Source organism: Ochlerotatus camptorhynchus, unplaced genomic scaffold (assembly GCF_037179485.1).
Source record: "Ochlerotatus camptorhynchus isolate MF236.1 unplaced genomic scaffold, CSIRO-AGI_Acam_v1.1 ptg000188l, whole genome shotgun sequence".
NCBI classification, from domain to species: Eukaryota; Metazoa; Arthropoda; class Insecta; order Diptera; family Culicidae; genus Ochlerotatus; species Ochlerotatus camptorhynchus.
Genome location: NW_027040678.1, coordinates 1,962,521 through 1,987,612, shown reverse-complemented (window position 1 = coordinate 1,987,612; position 25,092 = coordinate 1,962,521). Strand labels below are relative to the sequence as shown.

The 25,092-nt window shown below is 39.3% G+C and overlaps 1 protein-coding gene across 9 annotated transcripts in view; it reads right to left on the bottom strand.

The window, feature by feature from the left end:
- Positions 1-25,092, bottom strand: part of LOC135702223 (guanine nucleotide-binding protein G(q) subunit alpha) — a 100,063-nt gene that overhangs the window by 44,346 nt on the left and 30,625 nt on the right. For 8 of the 9 annotated variants that reach the window (XM_065223258.1, XM_065223265.1, XM_065223263.1 and 5 more), the window contains exon 2: positions 16,864-17,849. In XM_065223258.1, the coding sequence (XP_065079330.1) occupies positions 16,864-16,981 (118 nt within the window). In that variant the 5' untranslated portion in view covers positions 16,982-17,849. Of the gene's footprint in view, positions 1-16,863; positions 17,850-18,267; positions 18,288-25,092 lie in introns of those variants that run through there. The other variant, XM_065223261.1, reaches the window with a different exon arrangement.

Sequence of the window (25,092 nt, the reverse complement as noted above, 5' to 3'; positions counted from 1 at the left end):
CTGGACTTTTCTGAAGTTTCAGAACTTCTTGAATGTGCCTGCAGCTAGTGTGTATCCGCAATAAAAATCTGATAGCATCCTTGAAGTTCCGGGAAAGTTGAAAAAACTGGCGGGAGAAGATGAAAGAATCATTCTAGCAAAGGGTGAAGAAGCTTCCAAGGTAAGGTGGAAGAAAATTCCAGGGAAAGTTGGATGAAACTTCAGGAAGTTAATGTTTAAAAAGTATTTCTCGATTCCCTAGGAATTACCGGAAAAAGCCATTGACAATTTCTCGATTGATGGGTAGCCAAAAACTGTGAGGAAATGCAAACATTAGTCGAAAGAGTATTAAACATAAGGTATTTTTAGAGATGATTGTTTAGAATTATGAAGGCTAAAAAAATATGAGGTATTCAAAAAGATACAAGTCTCTCACAAAAAAAATCTCCGAAATTCAAGCGCGGACAGGCAATAATAATTTTAATTATTAAAAAGACGGTATAAATCGGTATAAAATCTTAAAAATCGGTATTTTGAGGAACCTTATCTGTTTATCGGTATCTAGTTTGGAAATCGGTATAAATACCGATAAATCGGTATATCTGGCAACGCTGAGCTGATGTGCTCTTTTCTGTTGTTGGTCGTGATTTGCTCGATTGGTTCCACTATTTGACAGCGCAATTGGTTCCCGAGATTCTATCCGCCAGACTATGAATATAGCGGCTACCTCTGGCTGAAAGTCTCGCTAATAAAGATAACCTAACCTATAGCGGCTACACCCATCTCTCTCTCTCTGAGTATTTCTAATTCTTACTAGAGCAAATTTGAGAGTATCGTCATCAAATATAAATTAAATCAAATTTATTTTTCGTGATCTTCTCAAATTTAACTATAGTTCGTAAGTACAGTTCGAACAAGTAGTGTAAAATTCTGTTACTATCGTGTTAGATCGTGTGAATTGATGAGACATGTCATGAAATATTCCATATATTGTATGCAATCGTCCATCTTTGTAAGCAACATTTCTTGCAAGTTGTTAGTTTACGTGAAAAGGAAAATTACATCGATGAATGTTTGCATGTATGGATATTCACATCACCAGTAAAATTCAGAATTTTTTTCTGTGATAGTTGTTGGAATCAAAAAATACTTCGCACGTACATGTGAAACGCTTACTTCTGACCGAATTGTATTTTGATTTCACCAGCCATCTCTCCCTCTGAGTATTTCTATTGTATACATCATAATAAACAATAAAAAAAATCCTAGAAATTATCATAAACAATTCGCGCCATTAAAATAAATTCCTCAATTTTTGAGATACACAGTTCGAAAAAGTAGTGTAAATTTCTGTCACTATGATGCACATAAATGGAGCGGCACATATCATACAAATTCACATTACAAATCGTGGAAATGTATGAGTCATTTAATGAAATATTCTAAATATTGTATGCAACCATCCATCTTTGTAAGCAACATTTCTTGCAAGTTGCTAGTTTACGTGAAAAGAAAGTTTACATGCTTCAATTTTAGCATGCATGGATATTTACATCACCATTAAAATTCACTCAGGTCTTTTTTACACGGGGGATACGTACCGTGTAAAAAAAAACCGTGTAAAAAAAACCTACGAGATTTTGATTTTTCGCATGCTTAAATGTTTTTAAAAAATCGGATTTTGATGCCATTTGTAATTAAAGCATGATATGGTCCATATAGACATATTTTAAAAATTTCTGTATTTACACCAAAAATTGTGATTTTTTTTAAGTATGCCATTCGATTACAAATAGCTTGAAACGGATAATGTGATTGGAATCAAGTCGATAGGTTGTATCGTTGTCGAGAAATCGTTAAAAACGTACCGTGTAAATCGTGGAAAACCGTGTAAAAAAAACCGCGTAAAAAACCGTGTAAAAAAGACTTCAGTGTTCATAATTTTTTGGTGTGTAGTACATCAGTCCTTTCGCAATTTTGAAAGTTCAAATCCACGCCTGTTATAACAGCCCTGAATTTACGAACTTCGCATATATCCTTAACACAAACCAATATGATTATTTTTTAAACATGTCCGAGATGAAAGAGCTAAGAATTTAGAATATAATCAAGAGGCTCGGTATAACAACATATAACATTAGAACAGAACTATACACGTTTTTGCATAATTGCCCAATATGACACTAGCATTAAAGATTCACCCTCAAAAAAGGGAAAGTATCCCATACCACCGAACAAAAAACATATCATGAATCATTGAATCAACCACTGCAGAAAAAAAAATAACTACAGGACCAAACAAGATCCGTATCGATCATAAGGGAAAACCATATCCTTCCTAACGTTCCGGGCTACCATCTCCGTGCAATCGATTACCAGAAGCCAGCGCCCGCATCACAAGTTGGAATCGAGTAGGTATGCATATCACATTAGTCCGTGCTCAAGTGGGCACCTTTCCGCGCAATCATTTCACATGAAAGCGCAAAGTCATTCATAATATTTCTTGCCACCGCTGCTGCTCCCTCTAGCCCTCTCTAGAACCTGCCAACTTTTCATTCACTAATCAGGCTTGCCATTCTGCTTTCCCCGCTCGCTGAAACAGAAACCCAACCGCAGGTGCTAGCAGCATCGCGTTTCCCCACGAGACCCATAAACAATATCCCATTCGGACCGGTCGAACTAATCTCGGATTGGCTTGGATTCGGAGCTCTGACCCACCGCGCACTCACTCACCGAGGAGGATGCTGGGATGCTGGGAATCAATGGGGCCGCTGTCTGCCAGTCAGTCAGTCAGTGAATCTCCTCCGTTCACAGGGGGGAAAAACCTCCAGCAGCAACAGAAAAAAAAGAAGGCATGAAATAATGGCAAGACATTCTCCCCGAGAGGAGCCGCAGCACATGCGCACCAGGACTGTTTGCAATGCTTATGCTTTCGCTCTTTCTTCGCTGGATCTCGAACGACATCAATTTGCTTTCACATCGCTTTCCTTCGCTTTTTTTTCTGCTGCTCATCTCATCACTGGTTTTGATGTATTCTGGGAGCAGCGACTTCGAATCGAATCTGGTGGTGAGTCCCGACCCGACCGAAAAAAAAGGGAAAACTTTTACTCAAGAATCTCTCCCGAAAATTCTCACCGAACGTGTTGGCATCGCAGTGTTGTTTGGTGTGGCCGTGCGCGTGTGTGTGTGTGTGTGTTTTTATGCGTGATCGCCGGGAGATCCATTCTCCGTGCTGTACGTGCTTTCTCCGTTCGATTTTCGGGGGTGATGTTATGCTATTGGGATTTACACTATAGGTACATTTTGTTCATATATTTTTTTTTGTGTTGAAGCTGCCTTGATGGTACTAGGAGCCAGTCTCGGGCAGCAGAGGTTTGTTTGTGTATACACAAAACCGAGCGGCAGCGGCGAAAGAGAGAGTGTAAATGGGAGCGATGCAATCGTTCGGTGATTGGAAGCGTTACAAATTGAATCAACGAAAAAAATTAACTTTATATGAATGCCTTACAATGGGTAATTGAGGTAAGACGATGTTCTGAGATGCAGGGAGCTAGAAGCTGGGAATACAATACAATACCGAGACCGTCACAATATGCGCTGGACAAAACATCCATGCTTGTTATGATGATGATGATGGCACTACGTGACAGAAAATTTCATGAATCGAAATCAGGAAAAGTGGTTTAAATGAATTGTTTTCCTGGGAGGTTCTTAATATTATTACTACTACTACTACTACTACTGCTGTGTGTGTTTCCTATTCCGAGTTATATTATGATATTATATCATTGAGATTAAACGAAGTATTGGAGCTAATTGGAAAAGAAAAAAACCCCATTACCTGTGCACCAAAGCTAAAAAGTGATATCTAGCAGTAATTACATTCAAATTGATTGCAAAATGCACAGAATCTCATGATATAAATTATAATATTTTGAGATTTGTGAATGTGTTGAGAGCTGGTGCACAAGTAGGTTGAGGTTAGAGTGACGTCACTGAAAAAATACAACACGTTAAACAACGGTCATCTTTTATCTTCATCGGATAATTATTATGAAAATCTCCCTAACAGTGCTACTAGAGACAATGTGCGACAAAATGCTCAGTTGTTAAAAGTGCAATTTTTAAGTTTACCCACGGATGTACCATAGCCAATATCTAGACAGCTATCTAGAGTCAGACGACGGGACCAAGGGCAACATAGGTGTATAAATCAAGAATAATAGAAAATAATGCTTTTCCCCATCTCATTCATGAAGACTACAACAGATAGATGAATAATGATAATAAATAAATAAATAAATATGGAGATCATATATCCATATAGCAGGACTGGTAGCCATCACTGCTGTCAAAAATAGTGATTTTAGTGACCATGTTGAAGAAATAAGTGACTAAATAGTGACTGATAGTTGTAAAAATAGTGACTAAAAAGTGACCCTGAATTGAATTAAAAATAAATTTTATTGAAACCTCTTTGGAAATTCTGAGGAGCTCAACTCCTGTGAACTTCAAAGGAAAATTCCAATGGCATTCTGAGCATAATTTCATAAAGTGTGTGGGAGAAAACAAATTCGGAACATAAGTCCTTGGATTTTTTTTTTGAAAATACTAAAAGAAGGATTACAATTAAATCTGAGAATAACTCCAGGACATCTTCAAAGGAATTTGGAAAATAAATTCAGGAGTGTTTTCCAAACAAATTATAACAAGAAATCTAAGGAAATTGTGAGTAGAAATGCCAATGAATTCTTAGGAGACTTTCAATGTGAGTAGAATTCTAAGGGAAGGAGTGAGATTCAAAAGGAAATCTGAAATGAATTCAATGAATATTCTGATTGTGGAGAATTTCAATAAAAACTAAAAGAAAATTGAATTCGGAGGATAGCTTCATCGAAATTTCCGTTGAATATGAAATGGACTATTCTGAGAACTTCCGAAATTTTTCCTATGAAGTTCTCGAAATGTTTCTGAATACCACTGTCCTTCTGTGAAGTTTTCGAAGTTTTTCTAAATTTCTGGAACTTTTGTTCTCCCGCAAATTTCATGGAATTAGAATGAAATAATTAGTATAGGTTTATGGTTTTCACTTAAGTTCTCATGATTTTTCTGAAGTTCATGAAACTTCCATTAAGTTATCGACACCAATTTAAAACTTCTTCAATAGTCTAGACTTTCCGGGTGTTATTAAAACTGCCTAAACGAATTTCTTTAAAGTTCTCTAGGTTGCCCTGAATTTATCAGTATTTTTTAACAACCCTCAACTTTACTGAAATTAATTGATTTGCCTTGAAGTTTGGACAAATTTCCTTCAGTATTCTAACCATTAAAAACGCTCACTTATTTTCCCTGAACTATGCTTACCTGAAGTTCGCTAAATTTGTTTGTCCGGCAAATTTTCTGGTATATATATATTATATATTTAAAATTCCCTGACGTTTTTAGATCAATCATAGAATTCTTGGAATACCCCATAATTCAAGGAATTCCGTGCCTTGTAAGTCGCTGCAAATTTGCTCGAAGTACTCGGAGCTTCGCTGAATATCATGAAACTATCTAAATTCTAAGTTCCCTGGAATTTCTTGAAGATATTTATCGATGCTTGCGAAAAGTTCCAGCATTTTTTTTACAATGAATGAAACTTCGTTGATAGTCTCTAATCAACTTAGCTAAACTTTCGTATTTTTTAAAGTTCTTGATATTTCAATGATATAACACCCTTAAAATACTCTCACGTTTTCCGGATGTTCATATAATTTTCATCACGTTCCAGAAGTTCTATCGGAGCTTTGTTGAAGTTTCCGGAACTTCTTTAAGGTTTCTACAATTTTCTTTAAATTATTTGAACTGCCCTTGATTCTCTTATCTGCCTTGATGTTCTCGAAGCTTCTCTAAAGCTCTCAATTCTTTTGAACATAAATTTCCCTGAAATTCTTTGGACTTCTGTGAAGTTTCTGAAATATGTATGAAGTTTTCATAAATTATCTGATGGTCTCTGTACTTCTCTGAAATTCTCCGAACATCTTAAGGGTTCTAAATTTTCCTAAATTTACGATTATAGATATTTAAACTGCTCTAAAAATTCTGAACTAAAGTCATGGGAACTGCTCTTAAGATCTCAGTTCTATTGAGGCTATTCGGTCGATGAAACAAGGTAGGCACTCATCTTATTTCCTTTCAAAGGTAAGGGAGCAGATGAGTTTGCTGGTCGAAAGATCATATATGATTACCTTTGTATGGGTCCCCTCACATTGCTCAATCCCAGGCAATGAGAAATCATACTCTTTCGCAAAGGTGAGCGCACAACAAGACGAGATTTATGATAGAAGAATTTCACATGATGAATTTCTCCCATTAGTACGACAGAGTTCTCTTTTAAGTTGACAAAACGATTGGACAAGTAATTCTCTTGGGCGATGGTTACATTCCATTATTCCAAATGTTTCTTCGACAGCGTGGTTCAAAGTTCTGAACGTATATCGGGGATTCATTCGCGTGATGTCAAGACTTATGTCCAACCACTATTCGTTAGACGCACATCTCTACAGAATAAACCTCGTTGACAGCAATATATGTAGGTGCAGAAACGGTTATGATGACATCGATCACGCAGTTTGGAATTGCCCGGGTAATGACACCTCCAGAGCACGACTATTGGATACCCTAGTGGCCCGAGGTAGAGAAACCTTCCGTGAAGCATGAGATGTATTGGGAACCCGTGATCTTCCCTACATGCTGGCGATCTACGAATTTATTAGTTTGTCTGATGTTAGAGTTTGATGTGACCATCCCCTCCTTTCCACATTTTTTCTAGCCTTGTATTATTATCCTCCTGTTTCTGTGCTACTTGTCCCTGCCCGGCCAGGATTTGGTCAACCGTCTGAGAGTTCTGCAGGAGGCTTCAGAAACCAGTTCCCTACCTAGCTCCTTCCAATCGAAATTGTTACCCATTAACCTCGAGCCCGCCACGAGTAATTGGTACCCAATACTAACATAGAACTACTGCTGTTTAAAATGTAAATTCAAGCATTACTGATATTTGGCTCCGCAAAGTGTCACACACGACTGAGCCTAGTCAATAAATGAACTAGTTAAAAAAAAAGATCTGAAATTCCCCAAAGATCGCTAGATCTAGCTTTTCTGATGTGCTTAGATCTTTTTAAATTTGCACAATACCCCTCAAGGTTTCTATATTTCTCAAGTTTGCTCAACACCTGTGATGTGCTCTGAAATTCTAGGAACTTCATAAAAGTTTCTGAAAATTTTAGAATGTTAAAAGAACCGATTTGACGATCTTAAAGCTTCCAGTAAGTTACCCATAATTTCGGTGTGTTAACTTCCCTTATGTTCCCGCAGTTTGTTTATGGAGCTTTACTGAAATTCTCAGAATTTCCTTTCATTCCTCAGAACTTCTTCAACTTCTACGAACTTGAAATAAATCATTTAATGTTTTCCTTAATTCAGGCACTTTGAAAATTTTCAATATCATGAACATGTACATGGAATACGAAACTACAAGACATTGAATGTTTTTAGATTTTGGACTTACTCAAATTAAGTACGTTTTTTTTTTAAACTGTGAGCAGTGAAAAATTAAGTTCAACATTCATTGGATTTGACTACAAACTTGTTTCTTTAAAACTGATTGCCATATCTTAAAAACGCTTGGGTTAATTACTGTTGATCTTCCAGAAAAAGCATATTTTGAACGCATTTTAAAAAAAGCTTTCTTATTATAAGATCTTGTATTAAGATTATTTATCCGTTAAAGTTCTGGGAAAACCTGGAAAACTCAGGAAATTTTATTTATAAAAATGAGTAGACAACCTGTAGATAGAGAAAGACGATTAAACGCCACAAAGCAAATAATGATCAATATTGAAATAAATTGTCGCTAAAATAGTTGAAAATAGTGTCTGATTACAAGAAAAAGTGACTTTAGTGACTTTACCTTAAAAAAAAGAGACTTTTTAGTGACTGGCTTGAAAAAAGTGACTCACTACCAGCCCTGATATGTAGAAGTATTTTGAATTCAAACGTGAAAACTGTGGAGAACACTCGAAAGCTGCAGGTCTTTATCGACAGATGCCTTCGGGTACATAATTCGTGCCTCACAAATGGATCTCAAATGCTGAGCTCGATGTTAACAGAAATTAAATCTGCAAGCAAGTGTTGGACAGTGGCCTAGGAATGTAATCTAGTGGAACAAAATTTATAACTCCAAAACGAGTCATTTTCGCGACTTCGTGTATTCTGCAATATTGCCATCTTTTGGTCAAAATATAATTCTACTTATCTTTCAAAATGGCTGCCACAATCGAACAAAATAAGAAACTTTACTGAAAAAACCCCGTTGTTTCGACGCTTTGTTTTAAAGATATTATAGAAACCATACAATTTGACACATCATCAAATTATGTCTACGAAATCTCACAAAATCGCAGTTGTATATAAAGCATAACAGTTACTTCTGCTCTTGATTTCCTATTCAGTTATGCAGTTAATTTAAAGAAAATCTTTTTTTTTAAACATGAGCACCATTGAACAATCTATCGAAGCTTACTACTCTTCTCTCTGCGTTTTAACGAGATTTTTTTATCGCTTCTATTTTTTAACGTGTGGTCTCAATTTTCAACGAAATTTAATGCAAGTTGTTTAAAAAAAATCAGGTGTTTCTAAAAATGCTGTACCTATCGAGGGCAAAATTTAAAAAATGGAAATCGCGTGAAAACAGAATTTAGTGTACATCTCTTTAAGAGCTGGTTTTTAAGGTATGTGTTTCGTCATCCATAACCACACACATTGGTTTCGTTAATCACTCTCGATACAGCTTCCTTACGCGGGATTTGCCCGCCGTGTTTTGTTGATCAAGCCGGTTCGGTGCCTTCCGGACCTTGAATACACGAAGCCCAGCTCGTTTCATGGTTTGCTGAACGCACCAGGCGGAACACTTTGCCTTCAGAGCCACGGCGCGAATCGAAAGGTTCTGATTACGCTTGAAATAATCCAACACCTTCCGGGCCTTCACAGGGTCAGCTGTCTTCGATTTTCTTCCACTTCCAGCCCGCCGCTCGGTCGTCTAGGACTCCTTAAACGATTTTACCACGCGAGACACAGTTGTATGGGTGATTCACAGTTATTAATTGAGAGCTTTCGATGCCAGTACCATTTTTGCATTGGTATAATTGTGTGGCAAGTCCAATCATGCTTCTATGCCCAGGGAAGTCGAAAAATTTTCCAACCCGAAAAATTCCTAGACCGGACCGGGAATTGAACCCAGCCACCTCCAGCATGGTCTTGCTTTGTAGCTGCGCCTTTACCGACTGAGCTAAGGGAGGCCCCTAATACCAGATAGGTGAAATGTGGAAAATTATCAACGTCCACATGTACCGCAGTGCGAACATAGATTCGGATCACTACCTAGTTGCGGTATGCATGCGCTCAGAACTCTCGACGGTGCATAACACCCGTCGAAGTCGAACGCCGCGACCCAACATTGAGCAACTACGGGACGCCGGAGTTGCCCAGGACTACGCGCAGCAGCTGGAAGTTGCACGACCCACGGAAGAGCAGCTTGGCGCAGCTTCTCTTGAAGATGGCTGGAGGGACATCCGTTCCGCCATAGGTAGTATTGCTGCAGCGGCACTAGCTACTGCAATCCTGGACCGAAGAAATGACTGGTTTGACGGCGAATGCAAACTGTTAGTAGAGGAGAATAATGCAGCACGGGCGAGACCCAAGCAGCACACTTCGATCGAAATAAGCTGCTGCAACTTGATTGTGACTGCAATAAGTGGCACACAAGTAACCACAATTGTTCAGTGACATGTGTGCTGCTAGGGGAATGCTGCAACACCGCACGAGATTGAATGTGGAGCGATACAGACAAGCGCGGAACAGACAAAACTCGGTTTTCAAAAGGAAGAAGCGTCAGCAGGAAAACCAAGATCGCGAGGCGATGGAAAATCTGGACCGCGTAAACGACACACGGAAGTTCTACGAGAAGCTAAATAGTTCGCGCAAAGGCTACGTGCCGCAAGCCGATATGTGCAAGAACTTGAACGGTAACTTTCTTACGAACGACTGTGAGGTGATTGAGAGGTGGAAGCAGTAAAGGGTGATACGGTCAAAATTTGGTCAATATCAACTTGACGTATTTCTTTCAATTTTGCATTTAAAAAACCTGAACACCCCTCATTTTGAAGGTGTGTGTGTGTAGAATGTTTCTCCTATTTTGATTTTGGAATTCACTCTTCAGTTGTCAAAATGCCGTCCAAGCAAGAAGAGCAGCGTATCAAAATTTTGCTCGCGCATCGCGAAAATCCGAGCTACTCGCACGCAAAGTTGGCAAAATCGCTAAAAGTTGCCAAATCAACCGTTACAAATGTAATTAAAGTGTTTGGGGAACGTTTGTCGACAGCCAGGAAGTCTGGATCGGGGGGAAATCGAAAACCGGAAGCCGCTGAGACGACAAAGAGAGTTGCCGGTAGTTTCAAGCGAAACCCTAACCTCTCTCTCCGAGATGCCGCAAATAAGCTGGGTGTATCGTCTACAACCGTGCATCGAGCCAAAAAACGAGCCGGACTATCGACTTACAAGAAGGTAGTGACTCCAAATCGCGATGATAAACAAAATACGACGGCCAAAGCGCGATCCCGGAGGCTGTACACGACGATGCTGACGAAGTTTGACTGCGTGGTAATGGACGACGAAACCTACGTCAAAGCCGACTACAAGCAGCTTCCGGGACAGGAGTTTTATACGGCAAAAGGAAGGGGAAAGGTAGCAGATGTTTTCAAGCACATGAAACTGTCAAAGTTCGCAAAGAAATATCTGGTTTGGCAAGCCATCTGTACCTGTGGCTTGAAAAGCAGCATTTTCATAGCTTCCGGGACTGTCAACCAAGAAATTTACGTGAAAGAGTGTTTGAATAAACGTCTGCTGCCTTTCCTGAAGAAACACGGTTGTTCCGTACTGTTTTGGCCGGATTTGGCATCTTGCCATTACGGTAAAAAGGCCATGGAGTGGTACGCCGCCAACAACGTGCAGGTGGTTCCCAAGGACAAGAACCCTCCCAACACGCCAGAGCTCCGCCCAATTGAGAAATACTGGGCTATTGTCAAGCGGAACCTAAAGAAGACCAAAAAAACTGCTAAGGGCGAGCAGCAGTTCAAGGCAAACTGGCTTTCTGCGGCGAAGAAGGTGGACAAGGTGGCTGTACAAAATCTGATGGCAGGGGTCAAGCGTAAGGCCCGGCAATTCGGATTTGGAAAAGCGGAAGCCTAACTGAATATTTTTCCTGAATTTTATACTAATTGAACTTGAAAAAGAAATTTAATTTGATTTTTTAAATAAACGATTTCACCGATTTACACGCGTTTTCCCTTGACCAAATTTTGACCGTATCACCCTTTACTATGACAAGCACCTCAACGGTGAAGCAGCAGAAAACAAAGGTGGCACGGCAACAGACCTTGGAGCACGCGCAGAAGAAGACAGGCTACCGGTCCCTGATCTTCAAGAAGTTGAGGAGGAGATCGGTCGGGAAGAACAACAAAGCAACTGGTGTAGATCAACTACCAAGTGAGCTATTAAAATACGGTGGTGAAGCACTGGCTAGAGCGCTGCACTGGGTAATTGCCAAGATTTGGGAGGAGTGGATGTAAGGTGTCGTATGCCCAATGTACAAAAAGGGCGACAAGTTGGATTGCTGCAACTACCGCGCGATCACACTGCTGAGCGCCGCCTACAAGGTACTCTCCCAAATTCTATGCCGCCGCCTGTCACCATTTGCAAGAGAGTTCGTGGGGCAATACCAGGTCATGGGTGCCCGCGCTACCACGGACAAAATTTTCGCGATTCGGTAGGTTCTGCAGAAATGCCGCGAATACAACGTGCCCACACAGCATTTGTTCATCGATTTCAAATCCGCATACGACACAATCGATCGAGATCAGCTAAGGCAGATTATGCACGAGTACGGATTTCCGGATAAACTGACGCGATTGGTCAAGGCGACGATGGATCGAGTGACGTGCGTTGTTCGAGTATCGGGGACACTCTCGAGTCCCTTTGAATCTCGAAGGGGGTTACGGCAAGGTGATGGACTTTCGTGTCTGCTATTCAACATCGCGTTAGAAGGTGTGATCAGAAGAGCTGGGACACGAGTGGCACGATCGTCAGGAAGTCCATCCAGCTTCTTGGCTTCGCCGATGACATTGACATCATGGCACGGAACTTTGAGACGATGGCGGAAAGGTACATCAGACTGAAGGCTGGAGCTAGGCGGATTGGACTTGCCATCAACGCATCAAAGACAAAATACATGAAAGGAAGAGGTTCTAGGGAAGACCATGTTAACCTCCCACCCCGAGTTCATGTTGACGGTGACGAAATCGAGGTGGTCGATGAGTTCGTGTATTTGGGTGACCGCCGAAAATGATACCAGCAGAGAAATTCAAAGACGCATTATGGCAGGGAATCGTGCCTACTTTGGACTCCGGAGGACGCTCCGATCGAATAAAATTTGCCGCCGCACGAAATTGACTGTCTACAAGACTGATTAGACTGGTGGTCCTCTACGGCCACGAGACCTGGACTATGCTCGTGGAGGACCAATGCGCCCTTGGTGTTTTCGAACGAAAGGTGTTACATACCATCTACGGTGGAGTGCAGATGGATGACGGAACTTGGAGGAGGCGAATGAACCACGAATTACACCAGCTGCTGGGAGAACCATCCATCGTCCACATTGCAAAAATTGGGCGACTACGGTGGGCTGGGCACGTCGTAAGAATGCCGCACGCCGACCCAGTGAAAATGGTTCTAGAAAGCGACCCAGCAGGAACAAGAAGAAGAGGCGCGCAGCGGGCAAGGTGGATCGACCAAGTAGAAGGCGACCTGCGGACCCTTCGCAGACTACGAGGCTGGCGAACTGTGGCCATGGATCGAGTAGAGTGGAGACGACTTCTTCAGACAGCAGAGGACAACAAGGCCTTACCCTGATTGGTAAGGTAAGTAATGTAGACAACTTTGATAATTTGCTGTGAATTTTTTACAGAATTGCTTCAGAATGATCTCAAGAACACTTTTAGAATATTTCCCCTTCTCCTAAACTTAGAGGCAAATAAGCTTTTACAAAAATAATATTGCATTCTTGAAATTCTTTGCAGAACAATCAACAAAATTCATGGAAATAGATTATTTTCGTAGTTGGAAATGCTTAACATCAAATATCAGAATTAATGTGGACTTTTATACGATAGATGAGGAGATGATAGTAAAGAGTTGACAGTTCCACTATAGTACGGCAGTGTGAAATTTGTATATAGAAAGTAGAAAGCGAAGAAATGACAATTTTGAGGAAGGTACGAATAGGGTAAAGCATCTCCTTTGCCAAGCTCATCCGTTAATGAGCGATGGTGAGGGGTGTTTCCCCCTGTCTACCATTGGCAAAAGGGATGATCGCCGATTTGCTCATGTACCTCCGATGTGCGGAAACAGTTCTATCGATTGTTTCACACTCAAGTCGCCGTCTGACGTAAACAACTAGGGGAATTTACGTATTCTCGGCAACCTAAGCAGCGACCTTCTTTCTATAGCCTTTTTCTCTATGGAACGCACACATATGCAGTATTGGTTTGTTTACAATCTTTTGCTGCCAGCTGCTCTAACAATTTCAGTCGAAAGAAATGTCGAAAACTGTTTTGAAACGCTTTTACAAAGCTCCAATCTTCTCTAGTGAGAGCGAGTATTGTCGGCAACCAGTTTTTCTTCGGCAACCGTTCCATTTGAACTGCATGTAAATCTGCTGTTCTATTATCGGCAACTCGAAATCAGCTACAATTTGTAGTGCGTGTGTTTCATTTCAAGAAAACCCTGCTAGATTGATTTTTCTCAGTGGTAAAAATATAGTAAAATTGAAGCTGAAATCATAAAGAATCGTTTGCATGCATTCAGCGAAGTGTTTTCGTAAGAAAATCCAGTGAAAATAGTGTTTCAATTTGGGTTGCCGAAAATAGTATGTCATGCCGAAGCCGTCATTTCCCCTACCTGATTCGTACGTTCCTCAAAATTTTCATTTGCTCGCTTTTTACTTTTTAAATGCAATATTTACACTGTCGTACTATAACGGAACTATCAACTCTATAATTGAATCTCCTCATCTATCGTATACAATCTCCACTATAAGTCTGATATTTGACGTTAAGCATCTCCGACTATGTAAATCGTTAAATTCACGCATGAAGTAATAACACATGATTAGTTAAAGTAGATTATTTGGCTGATGGCTCCTTCCATAAATCCATCCTTAGAATTTCCATGCAATTAACCTCAGAAGTTTCATAAATTTCTGCTTAGAATAATCTTGGACTTCTCCCTTGCATTCAATTGGAAATTCAATTCGTATTCTCCTTAGAATCCCCATGGTATTTCCTCAGACTTCTCAAAACAAAAATCCATCACAAACTTTGTAACTCTTCTCAGAATTCCTTCGAGATTGAACCCTCAAAATTCAATTCCATTGGAATTCTTCTCGGAATTTAGAATTCTCTTGGAAGTATCGTCAGAAATCCATCCAGAATTTTTTTAGAACTATCCGCAGAGACCATCGTTGGGGTTCACAGGAATTTCATTGAATTTTCGTCAGAGGCAACATTTCAGAACTAATTTTGAGTTCTTATTAGAATTGGACCTAGAATCCTCATCTAATTATCATAGAATTCTTCTCAGAACTCTCGTTAAAATGCACTCTCAATTATATTAGAATTATTTCCAATATTGTTTCGGAGCTGAATTTTGTGTCTCTAATAATTTAAACAATAATCAAAAGCGACCAAGCCAAGTTTAACTATATAGGAACACCTGGCTTAAGATTTAAGCGAATTAAGAAATCGGTCCTCAGAGCACTTAATTTTACATGAGACTTTCGTAGTCTGTACTTCGGTATTCTTCTCTGATATATATTGGTGTCATCCCTAGAATCCTTTAATATTCTCTTAAAACTTACTTTGGATTTTTTAAAGTTCTTAATCATCATTGAAAGACTTTTGAAAATCTATCACAAACAAATACCTTTGGAAAGTTTCCAAGGTTTACAATTTATTTTCTGGGAAAGGAGGTTTATTTTCCCCGATTTTTAATCGAAATTGTAGGCATTTCCCAATAGTTTTCCTGGTGTTCTAAAGTTTTGCGGTTCACTGGTCACCCTAGTTAAATTTTTTAATTTTTAACAGATATGTATGTTTTGTTAAAATTAGTGTAGACTTTCTTAGTGCCAAGTACTCAATCATTTTGTCGATATTTTTAAATTTCACTCTATTTTAGTTCTAGGCAAATAGTGACTGTTGGTGTAAAAAGTGACTTTTTAGTGACTGGCTTCAAAATAGTGACCAGGGCTGGTAGCAGCCCTGAGTTCTATAGCATTCTATCGGATGTCATTTTTTGGACTTAAACATTTTTTTGGACATGATTTACACTAAAAATCAGGAAACCAAATATGGATCTACATTAATTAAATTGGATTGTTTAGGGGATGAAATGTTGGATTTCGGTTCCATTATGTATTTACCTAAAATATATAATGGAACCGAAATCCAAAATTTCATCAATTTTATTGCACTGGAACTTAATTAAATAAAAAAGTTCGATTACATTTGCGAAAAATTGTTTGAGTGCTTTTTCAAACAGGCGAAAACACGAAAATTGTATTTTAATATGTTTGTAAAATATGTAACACATACTATATAAAAACTGTATATGAAATCAACGGAAATACCCTAAGCTACAATATCGAACCAATGTTTCTAGTTTGGAAAAAGCGCAGCGACTAAATTTAATCTTTACATTATACTATCAAAGCTACCCGCATTATCAAAGATACCCCGTTTTACGGTACCTAAGCTTTTGATTGGTGGGTGTTTCTGGAACACTGTTTTATTTCTCAAAGTATGGTTTTCTTCTTTCCAAGACACCGTGTTATTATTATTTATTAACGACACTTTACCATGATTTTAGCATTCGTGCCGGATTAAGACCTAATGATTTTGAACACTGGGTTAATTTGATAAAACTGTCATCGTAAAACTCACATTTTGAAATCAAGTAACAGTGAAATTATTAAATCCTTAATTTAACCCATCACTTTGACACTCACGACAGCGATATTTTTCTACAAGTTTCAAAACGTTAAATTTCATCAAAAAGTCCGGAATTGAATTTCACGTTATTGGTTTTAAATTACTCCATTGCACTGAGGAGCTTATGGTGAGCAATAAATCATACGAGAGTTAGATGTATGAGTAAATCGAATGCCATTTCTTTTACCGGTAGTAGAGTCCTCACATGATCTTTTGATCGGTAGCTTGCGAAAGAAATGGTCGTTTGATTCGTATCGTCATCAAAATTAACTATTTTCATTTTTACACTGCCGTATCCTTGTATTTCAGTCGCTGTCATTGAACCACTTCACGATCACAAAACTTGTATTTAGTTAAAAAAAAAATTGTCATGACACTTACGGCGAATATCCTTACGGTATGTCTACTCTGACAATTTCAATTACCAACATACTACGAAAATGTATTGTATTATGTTCCAGTTAATTTACCTGGCCTTTCAGGTAATCAAATCATCCATTACACAGTTAAGAATTATTTAATTACCTGCTTCAAAATCCCTAGTTCGTAGTTTAGGAAGATCAACTTGCATCGTGATGGAAAGATAGAAAGTGACAAATGCAGCCATTCCACTACCACCCGTATCAATGCTAATCAGATCGAACCAATTACAACATCTTCCAACGAATCGAAAGGCATTCAACTACCGCGAGTTGCGTTTTTTTTTATAAATTACCAATTTCAATAGAGAAAACAAGCCACTTACCTAATAGTAATAGCTTCAGCTCTCGTCTGGCATCTCGCTTGTCTCGTCGCAGCTGCCGCTCAATCTCCTGATTGATACGCTTCTGCTCTTTGGCCTCCTCGGACAGACAGCACTCCATGGTTGGATGTGTCGTGTGTTGAGTTGAGTGTGAGGGTGGTCACACTTTGACGGCGATCGTTGCCGGGAGATCTTGGCTCCTGCTCCTGCTGCTGGTCTGCGCCGTTGGTCGTCGTCCGAACGGGAATGGGTACCGCACCGGACTCACGTTCGGAGCGCGACTGTCCCGTGTTTTTGTATTATCACAAATAACTACCACAGCGCACACCGGAGAACCACCACCGGGGCTGAACACTGAATAATTTGATTATTACTTCTTTCGGCTTACTCGGTTGCTTCACACGATATTCCTTGGCCGGCACACCCTGCAATGACACCCCGCACGCCTTTCTTTTTTTTTTGCTTTTCGTGGGTGGTTTCTTCCAGGCTCAAATCAAATTAAGCAGCGAAACTCAGAAGGACAGAAATTAGCCACGCATGCAGGGCAGATGTAGTTGATTAAACAAGTTAAAACGAGGAACGATGAGGAAACAAAAGACTTAGACGGGACTTAGACTGTGAGTGTGACAAAGGACGAAGAAAACGAACGATGATCGCGCTAAGTCGTTGTCGTCGCTCGTCTAGCGGATGCGGTCGTTATAAGCTGCAACGACTGCGACCGCCACTGTGGCAACTGGCGAAGGCGGAGACGGACCGGCTAACAACGGTCCTGGTTCTGGTTATCCGAAGTTTCGCCTGCTCCTGCTCCTGGCGACGGCAACGATGGCGGCGGTGCTGCTGGTGGCGACGGCTGCTGCTGTTATTCCACTGAACTTTGCCGCAACGGCCTGTTCCGCTGATCATATATCACTGTTTTATGTACTATTTTTTCACGTTAATTCTGATTTCGACAAACGACAAATTCTGCCTCAAATCTTCTCATCCGTTCACTTCATTTGCGACGACAGGGGCCGGGAAGAAAATGAAAAAATATGGAAAAATCTTCGTCAGTTAAAGATCACTTGTTCACTATCAACGGATGATTGCTATTTTTTAGAATTCCACTATCATCGATCTCCGTTCGTTCCCATCGTAAGTCGTAAGATCGCGCGTGCAGTGAGATCACTCCTCCCCCACAAACACACTCCGCACTATGATGATCACGCTCGGTGCTGGTCACGCGAACACTAAACTCGCAACCAGTTTTGTCCTACACAGTTGCAGTTGAGGCGATGATCATCCATTTGCCACCTACCTCCCTTCCTCGCTCGTCTCAGCAGCGCGCATACACTCACTTGTCCGACATCCTCGATCCTCGAACTGATCTCCCAGTAGTGGAAAATCACTTCAAGGATCCATACTACCAACCACACACAGGCAGACCGAGACCAACCACCAGCAATTGTCAGGATCTAGGAACCACAGTAACCAGACTAAAAGCTGTCGTCGGTTGTTGCACTCTTTTATAGGCTTCTGGTATCCTAATCAATGGATCGATTCGACCCCGTCCAGGGTCACATCCAGGCCCAGCCGTCTCCGAAGCCAAAAAGTGCCCAATCCAACTCCCCATTTTAGCCCTGGTAACCGTACGTACGTCACGCCAGATTTTCATCGCGACTAGCAGTCACCTGACTTTCGTGAGGTTTCTTCACAGGTAGTTTTCCAACCACTTCCACCTCCTCACCCAATTTCCCAATCTTGTGTCCTCCATTTTTTTTCCATCCACGGAAGAAACGGAAAAACGTGAGTAGGTTACCTCGATTGAAGCTTCTAGAGCTTGAGCATTTCCCTTTCAGTATAATTAGATTATGCCATCCACACAAGACCATCCAAATGTGTGGTCCGTCCGTCGTTAGCGGACAACGTGTTCCTCCCTCTTCTAGGCGTTCTGCAGGGACAAATTCCGCCAAGCTATGATAAACCTATTACGACTGTCGTCGTCACACGAAACTGGCACCCGAAGGATATCGCGGGGAAAAGGCACCCCCCAATATCACATTATATACCCAAGTGTACGTATTTAACAGGCAGGCAGGCAGGCAAGTGGACAAGTTAACCGACACCGGACATCCGAAGTCTGAACTTCAGAAATCGAAACTTGGATCGATATATCGAGGTCAAGATTTCCGTTGTGAGGAGTAATTAATTGAATGGATGAAGTTATGCAACGAGGAGCAACTTTCCCATGGGGAACCATAGTTACAGTTAACTGTGGTTCCCCAAGGGGAAGTTGCTCTTCGTTGGGATTTTTCCCTTGTTTTCTTGAACGGGAGATTTTCGCCTGAAGCAATTAAAAAAACAATCCAAAAAATTAAATGTCTTTATTCGTATATAAGGCAAAAATTTTACTCGGTGGTACACAACCAGGATTTTTCTTTAGACGATTATAGTTAGCAAACAAGTGAACTATAATAGGCGTGAATTAAAGAAAACGTCAACCAAATCGTTCGTTATCATCAAAATGTAGATGTTTGTCAACTTAAATTAACGTCTATTAATCTAGCAAATTTTCATTGACAATTGTTCAATTTTACGATGCTCGGAAGATTTGGATTGATTTGCACCTTTTCTCCCAAATGATTGTGCTACATTACCGTGAATGTCACTTCCCCGCTTCCCACTCATTCGGGGAAGTGGCATTCAGGGTTATGTAGCACTACCCATTAGATCGATTCAAGATTAGAAATTCAGACAACTTGGTCATACGATTGTAAAAGTTTATGTTGAATTTACCTGAATTTAAAATCTTATTAGGATCAAGAAAGTTGAACCACATTTGGATTTTTTTTTTCAAAGAATCAAAAGCCGTCGTTTTGTTCATTATTCACCATGTTCGCGTTGAGCAGTTCCACGCCAAAAGACGAATCGGAAAAACTCGACCTTCTCCGATTTGTATGAAACTGTGCATAAATGTTCGTTCACATTCTAAAATTCGGCCATCTTATTATTTTTTAAAAAAGCCGTCTTTGACATTTTTTAATATATTTAATATATTGAATATACAGCCATTCCATAGCAAAACGATATAGGGGTTCTCAGAATCTCGCAAAAAAAAAAACTGTAGTTTGGTTCTTTATCATAAAATATTAGACCCGTATTTTTTTGTCATTAGGGTGACCATTTCCATGTTAGGGTGATCCAAAAAACGATTTTTTTTTAATTACTTTTTTCAAAAATTCATAACTTTTAAACCACTGCACTATGGGCAAAAATGGGTCCAAAATTACCCAAAATTCAATATCTCAACAGCACGCTGAATTCCGGCCATGAAAAACGACTTTTCCGAAGGGAAATCGTCCGGGGAATCGATTGCACGTGGTCCCATAGACCGGAGAGGTTTGTAGGTATGTGTTTTGGAACATTTTACCCCATTTCCCCCTACTTTTTGGAGGAAATGTTTTTTCACAGCTCTATTTTTCGTAAAACATAAGCACTTTATGCGTGGTTTTAGAATACTATGTCTTTAAACAACAGTGCATGAAATATTAGGGGAATAGGGGTACACTTTAAAGGGGAGTAAGGGGTGAAAGTGAACCCTCGCTAAATTTATTTTAATTCATAAAAATGTTGAACGATGCGATTGTTTGAATGACCCCAAAGGTTGCCTGCAATAATAAGATTTTTTTTTCGAAATTTTAAGGTTAATTGGGGTTAAATAAGTTTTAATTTACTGCTATCTGTTTAAAAAGAGTTTTCACTTTTTTGTCTGTATACAGCAAAACGATATAGTGGTTCTCAGAATGGTAGTTTTGTTCCTTATCGCAACATATTAGACCCGTATTTTTTATTTTGTCATTAGGGTGACTATTTATATATTAGAACGGCCAAAAAAAAATTTTTTTTCGATTTTTTTTTAAATTTATAACTTTTGAACTGTTTGACCGATGACGGATCTCAAAATATCAAATGAAAGTTAATTGAAGTTTTTTTTTCAGAAAAAAATATTATGATATTACAAAAAATTGATTTTGTACTAAAAACCATTGATTGTATTTTCACTTATACCCCTTACTCCCCTATAAAGTGTACCCCGTATTCCCCTAATATCTCATGAACTGTTGTTTAATGACATTGTATTCTAAAACCATGCATAAAAAGCTTATGTTTTACGAAAAATAGAGCTGTGAAAAAACATTTCCTCCAAAAAGTAGGGGAAAATGGGGTAAAATGGTCCAAAACACATACCTACAAGGCTCTCCGGTCTATGAGACCACGTGCAATCGATTCCCCGGACAATTTCCTTTCGGAAAAGTCGTTTTTCATGGCCGGAATTCAGCGTGCTGTTGAGATATTGAATTTTGGGTAATTTTTGACCCATTTTTGCCCATAGTGCACTGGACCGATTTCAAAGATCATATAAGTATTGTATGTATGTATGTAAAGGATACCACTCATTGTTGCAAGGCACAGCCATTAGACAGTGGATCATCCTCCAAGTATGACTTGATCAAGTACGATATCTGGTTGTATTCAATTTACCATTGTAAGAAGGGCCAAAAACGGAGGGGCGGACCCGTAAGCAGATACACTTACACGCAATCCGCGGGATCAGGAGAATCGCCTTCCAATGATAAAATCCTACAACCCGATGTAGAACAAGCCATCATACGAGGGAACGTCCCAATGAGTGGGGAGAAGAGCCCGCCGTCAATTCACGAAATGTTAATGACAGGGACTTGGCAATTCCACTCTCCCCATCCAAATCGCTTCAATCCGGTGCCCTGGTGGTCCCATCCCTCCCTTTTGCATTTAATGTGTGTATATATATATATATATATATATATTTATATCGGCATTACCCGTTAGATTTTGTCAACACAATTTTGCCTTCTTAGCTTTTCAAAATCTTTAATAAATGCAAATCTTATCATCTGACCTATTCCGCGAGTCGTGCGAATCTCCACCACCAATGAGTCAAATCAAAGATCATATAAGTATTGAGCAAAAACCCAAAACTTGAAAATTTAAAAAAAAAATAAATAACTTTAAAACGAAAATAAACACAAGTTTCTACGTAAAGTGCGGGCCAATCTTAGCACCGTAGCAAAGAAAGGAAGCTTATCTCTGCTTCGAAATGTAAAAAAATCGATGTACTTTAGAGTACCACCTGGCGGTGGAAAGTAAGCTTTTTACACGGAAAATATTCGTTGCATTATACCAGTTTCAAGACAGGTACAAGTACAGCTTGGCTGCTTTAAAGCGGTTTTATAAAAAATGAATTATTTTTGTACCAATACAATTTATAGTAAAGAAGAAAACCGAAAATTCCGACAAGGGCCAATTGATTTTTCTTTCGATATGTATGTAAAACTTAACGTCAGACAAAATGCGCTGTATTCGCACAACGTTGTATTTGTACAATCTGTCGAATTGAAACATGTTTATAGCGGTAAAGTGGACCCTAAGCGTTTGCTTTTATTGACAATAATCGTATTGTCAATACATTCTATATTGAAGTCAATACATCGGTATTGACAATAATTCTGTATTCACATCATCAATATTATTGTCAATAATTCCCCTTCACGTCAATATATTGATACGTGTGGGGTTCGCTTAACCATCAACCGGTATTGTCGTTCCAATTGGAAGCTGGAAATAACTAACGAAAAATGTTTTATTTTGATTTTGTTTATACGTTAAACCTAACGTATAGTGCACTGTATAGCGCATCATTGGGTGATTACAAACAAGAAAACATCGTTTTTCGATAGTCTGATTTCCCAGCATTCAAGAGGAACGACAATTTTATACTCGAATTAAATCCCGATCTCAAATGTCAGGTTGATTTGGTATCGACGTTGGTGTTAATTAATACAATCATTAACAAACATTCAGCACATTTTCCAAACAGGAACGGTATTAAAAGTTAATCCGGGTTGGAGTTTGCCGCCATTAATGTGCCAAGTTTGGGAACATGGTTACCAATTTGGAATCTGTTGGTTAGCTCTTAGTATTACCACGTAAACTAACACCACGTCTCTGATGGTGGTGTTGGTTTGCATCGGATTTGTGAGAGTTTCATCGAATTTATGATTGAGTTTTAGTTTAAAAAAGCGCTTTTTTCGTTTCATCATCACAAAAAAAAAACTTTTGTTTTTGCAATCAAATGGGCCAAAGGATATCAAAAAGTACTCCACGTTTAGATTCATGCGTGGAACTTCGTGGAACATGATACATGATATATCGGAATTTCTAGGGATACTAAAGTTTCAAGTCAATGACCCAAGGAATCCGAAAATTCTCAGGAACCATGTGTCTTCTATTGTTGGGGTCTCAAATTTCTCAAAAACTGTTACTTTATGCAAAAACGGTGTCGAATATCGATTTCTTGGTCACTTATAATATTATCATAAAGGGTGATTCAATAATGAAGTCCGCATACATATCAATTTTATCATCTCCCTTCTAATACATATTATATGTGCCGTCCTGAAATCTAAAACCACCAATCTCTCTAAATAGTGTGTGCAAAATTTGAATCGCCCTTTGGTCTGTGATTTACTGAGCTAATTCAACGAATACAGTATCTTTGTATATAACATTTCAATACATCTCATTGATCGCTTCTCTTCGTTGCAAAATCTTTCACTGCTGGGATTGTTATTATATGTGGTAGATATGTATTACATTACAGCTTTTAGAACCTCCCTTAGATCTGTGGATAAAAGAGCACAGCTAAAATTAATTCCATGCTGGAGATGTCTGTGTTCTCATTCCGGTCCAGTCAAAGAATTTTCGAGTTGGAAAACTTCTCGACTTCCTTGGGAATAGGGTATGATTGTGCTTGCAACACAATATCCACGAATGTATAAATGGTGCAGGTTAGGAAAGCTCTCGATTAACAACAGTGGAAGTGCTCAAAGAACACTAAGAGGGGGTCAGAGGCAAAAGGGTACAAGCGATTTTGATCGATTCTCTTCATCGACTTTCTCTTTTGATAATCACGACCAACCAATTTCACACTATTTCCGCTACATAGTTTGATAAAGCAAGCTATCATCTGTCATGCAGGATATCAATCGCATCAAGGAATATTGTTGCCGCTGAGTTATTAACGAAGTTCAAAGTCGATGAAGACTATCAATCAAAATCAATTGCACCTTACGGAGATGAACCAGCGTCTGGCTGAAAATCTTCTTAATAAAGACAACCAACCAACCAACCAATTGCACCCCTTTGCCTCTAAACCCCTCAGTTGAGAGCAAGCGTGAAGTTCTAGTTGAGGCATAATAGCCAAAGAAAAAAAGAAGAAGAATATGTACATTTTTTATTTAAACAATTTGGCCCAAATAGCATGAAGCATGTTTGCAAAACTGTAGTTACTCAATTAGAATATCGAATGAATCCTGAGATTAATAGATGAAATTCCTGCATATGCGTAAATACAAAAAAAAACTAGTTTGTAAAAAAATGTTATGAGCTTTAAAACAACAGTTCGTATTAAGCAGGATGAACTGTAAAACAAACGGCCATTTCAAAACGTAGTCAGAAATTATGCCATTTTATTCCAGATTAAACTGGTATAAACGAACACGCTGAATATAAAATGATTAGAGGAAGAAAAAATCGATGTTGATTTTTCAATCATCAGAGTAAACACTTTCTGGATCAGCCGTTTGCATGAAGTTACTGTTCCTTTCTTTGACCGTAGTAAGGGATGGTGAAAATAGCCAAGGGAGAAAAGTTAAAGCAATTCAAAGATTCTTTTATTCAGCCACTTTCGTCATAATTCATTGCATCAATGATCATCTTGAAAAAACATTAAGATCACAAATCATAAAAAAAATCTCAAAAGATTTCCAAGGCCTCATTAAAGGCCCAAACGCAATGACAGCGCAAGCGGAACGGCAGCGGAAAAGCCCGATCTGAGTAAGCCTACTTGTCGGATTGAAAACTAGTTAGAATCAAATCGACTTCAGTTAGGCATCTTGTTTCCGTTCCGCTTCCGCCCACATTGCGTTTGGGCCTTAAGTTTTCCGAGCTACAAAATCCTGAAAATTATCCAAAGGCTGCTATGCTGAACGCCATGACGAATTGGTTGAATTTTGAAAAGTGAAAGATTGCAGTAAGAAATTCTTTTAGAAAAATTGAGGTTGAAAAAAAATTGGGATGTGTCTTGACTTGAACTTCTAGGGAACTTCTAGGGAATTCTGGAAAGTATTCTTAAGGAATTTCGAGGCGACTAGAAAG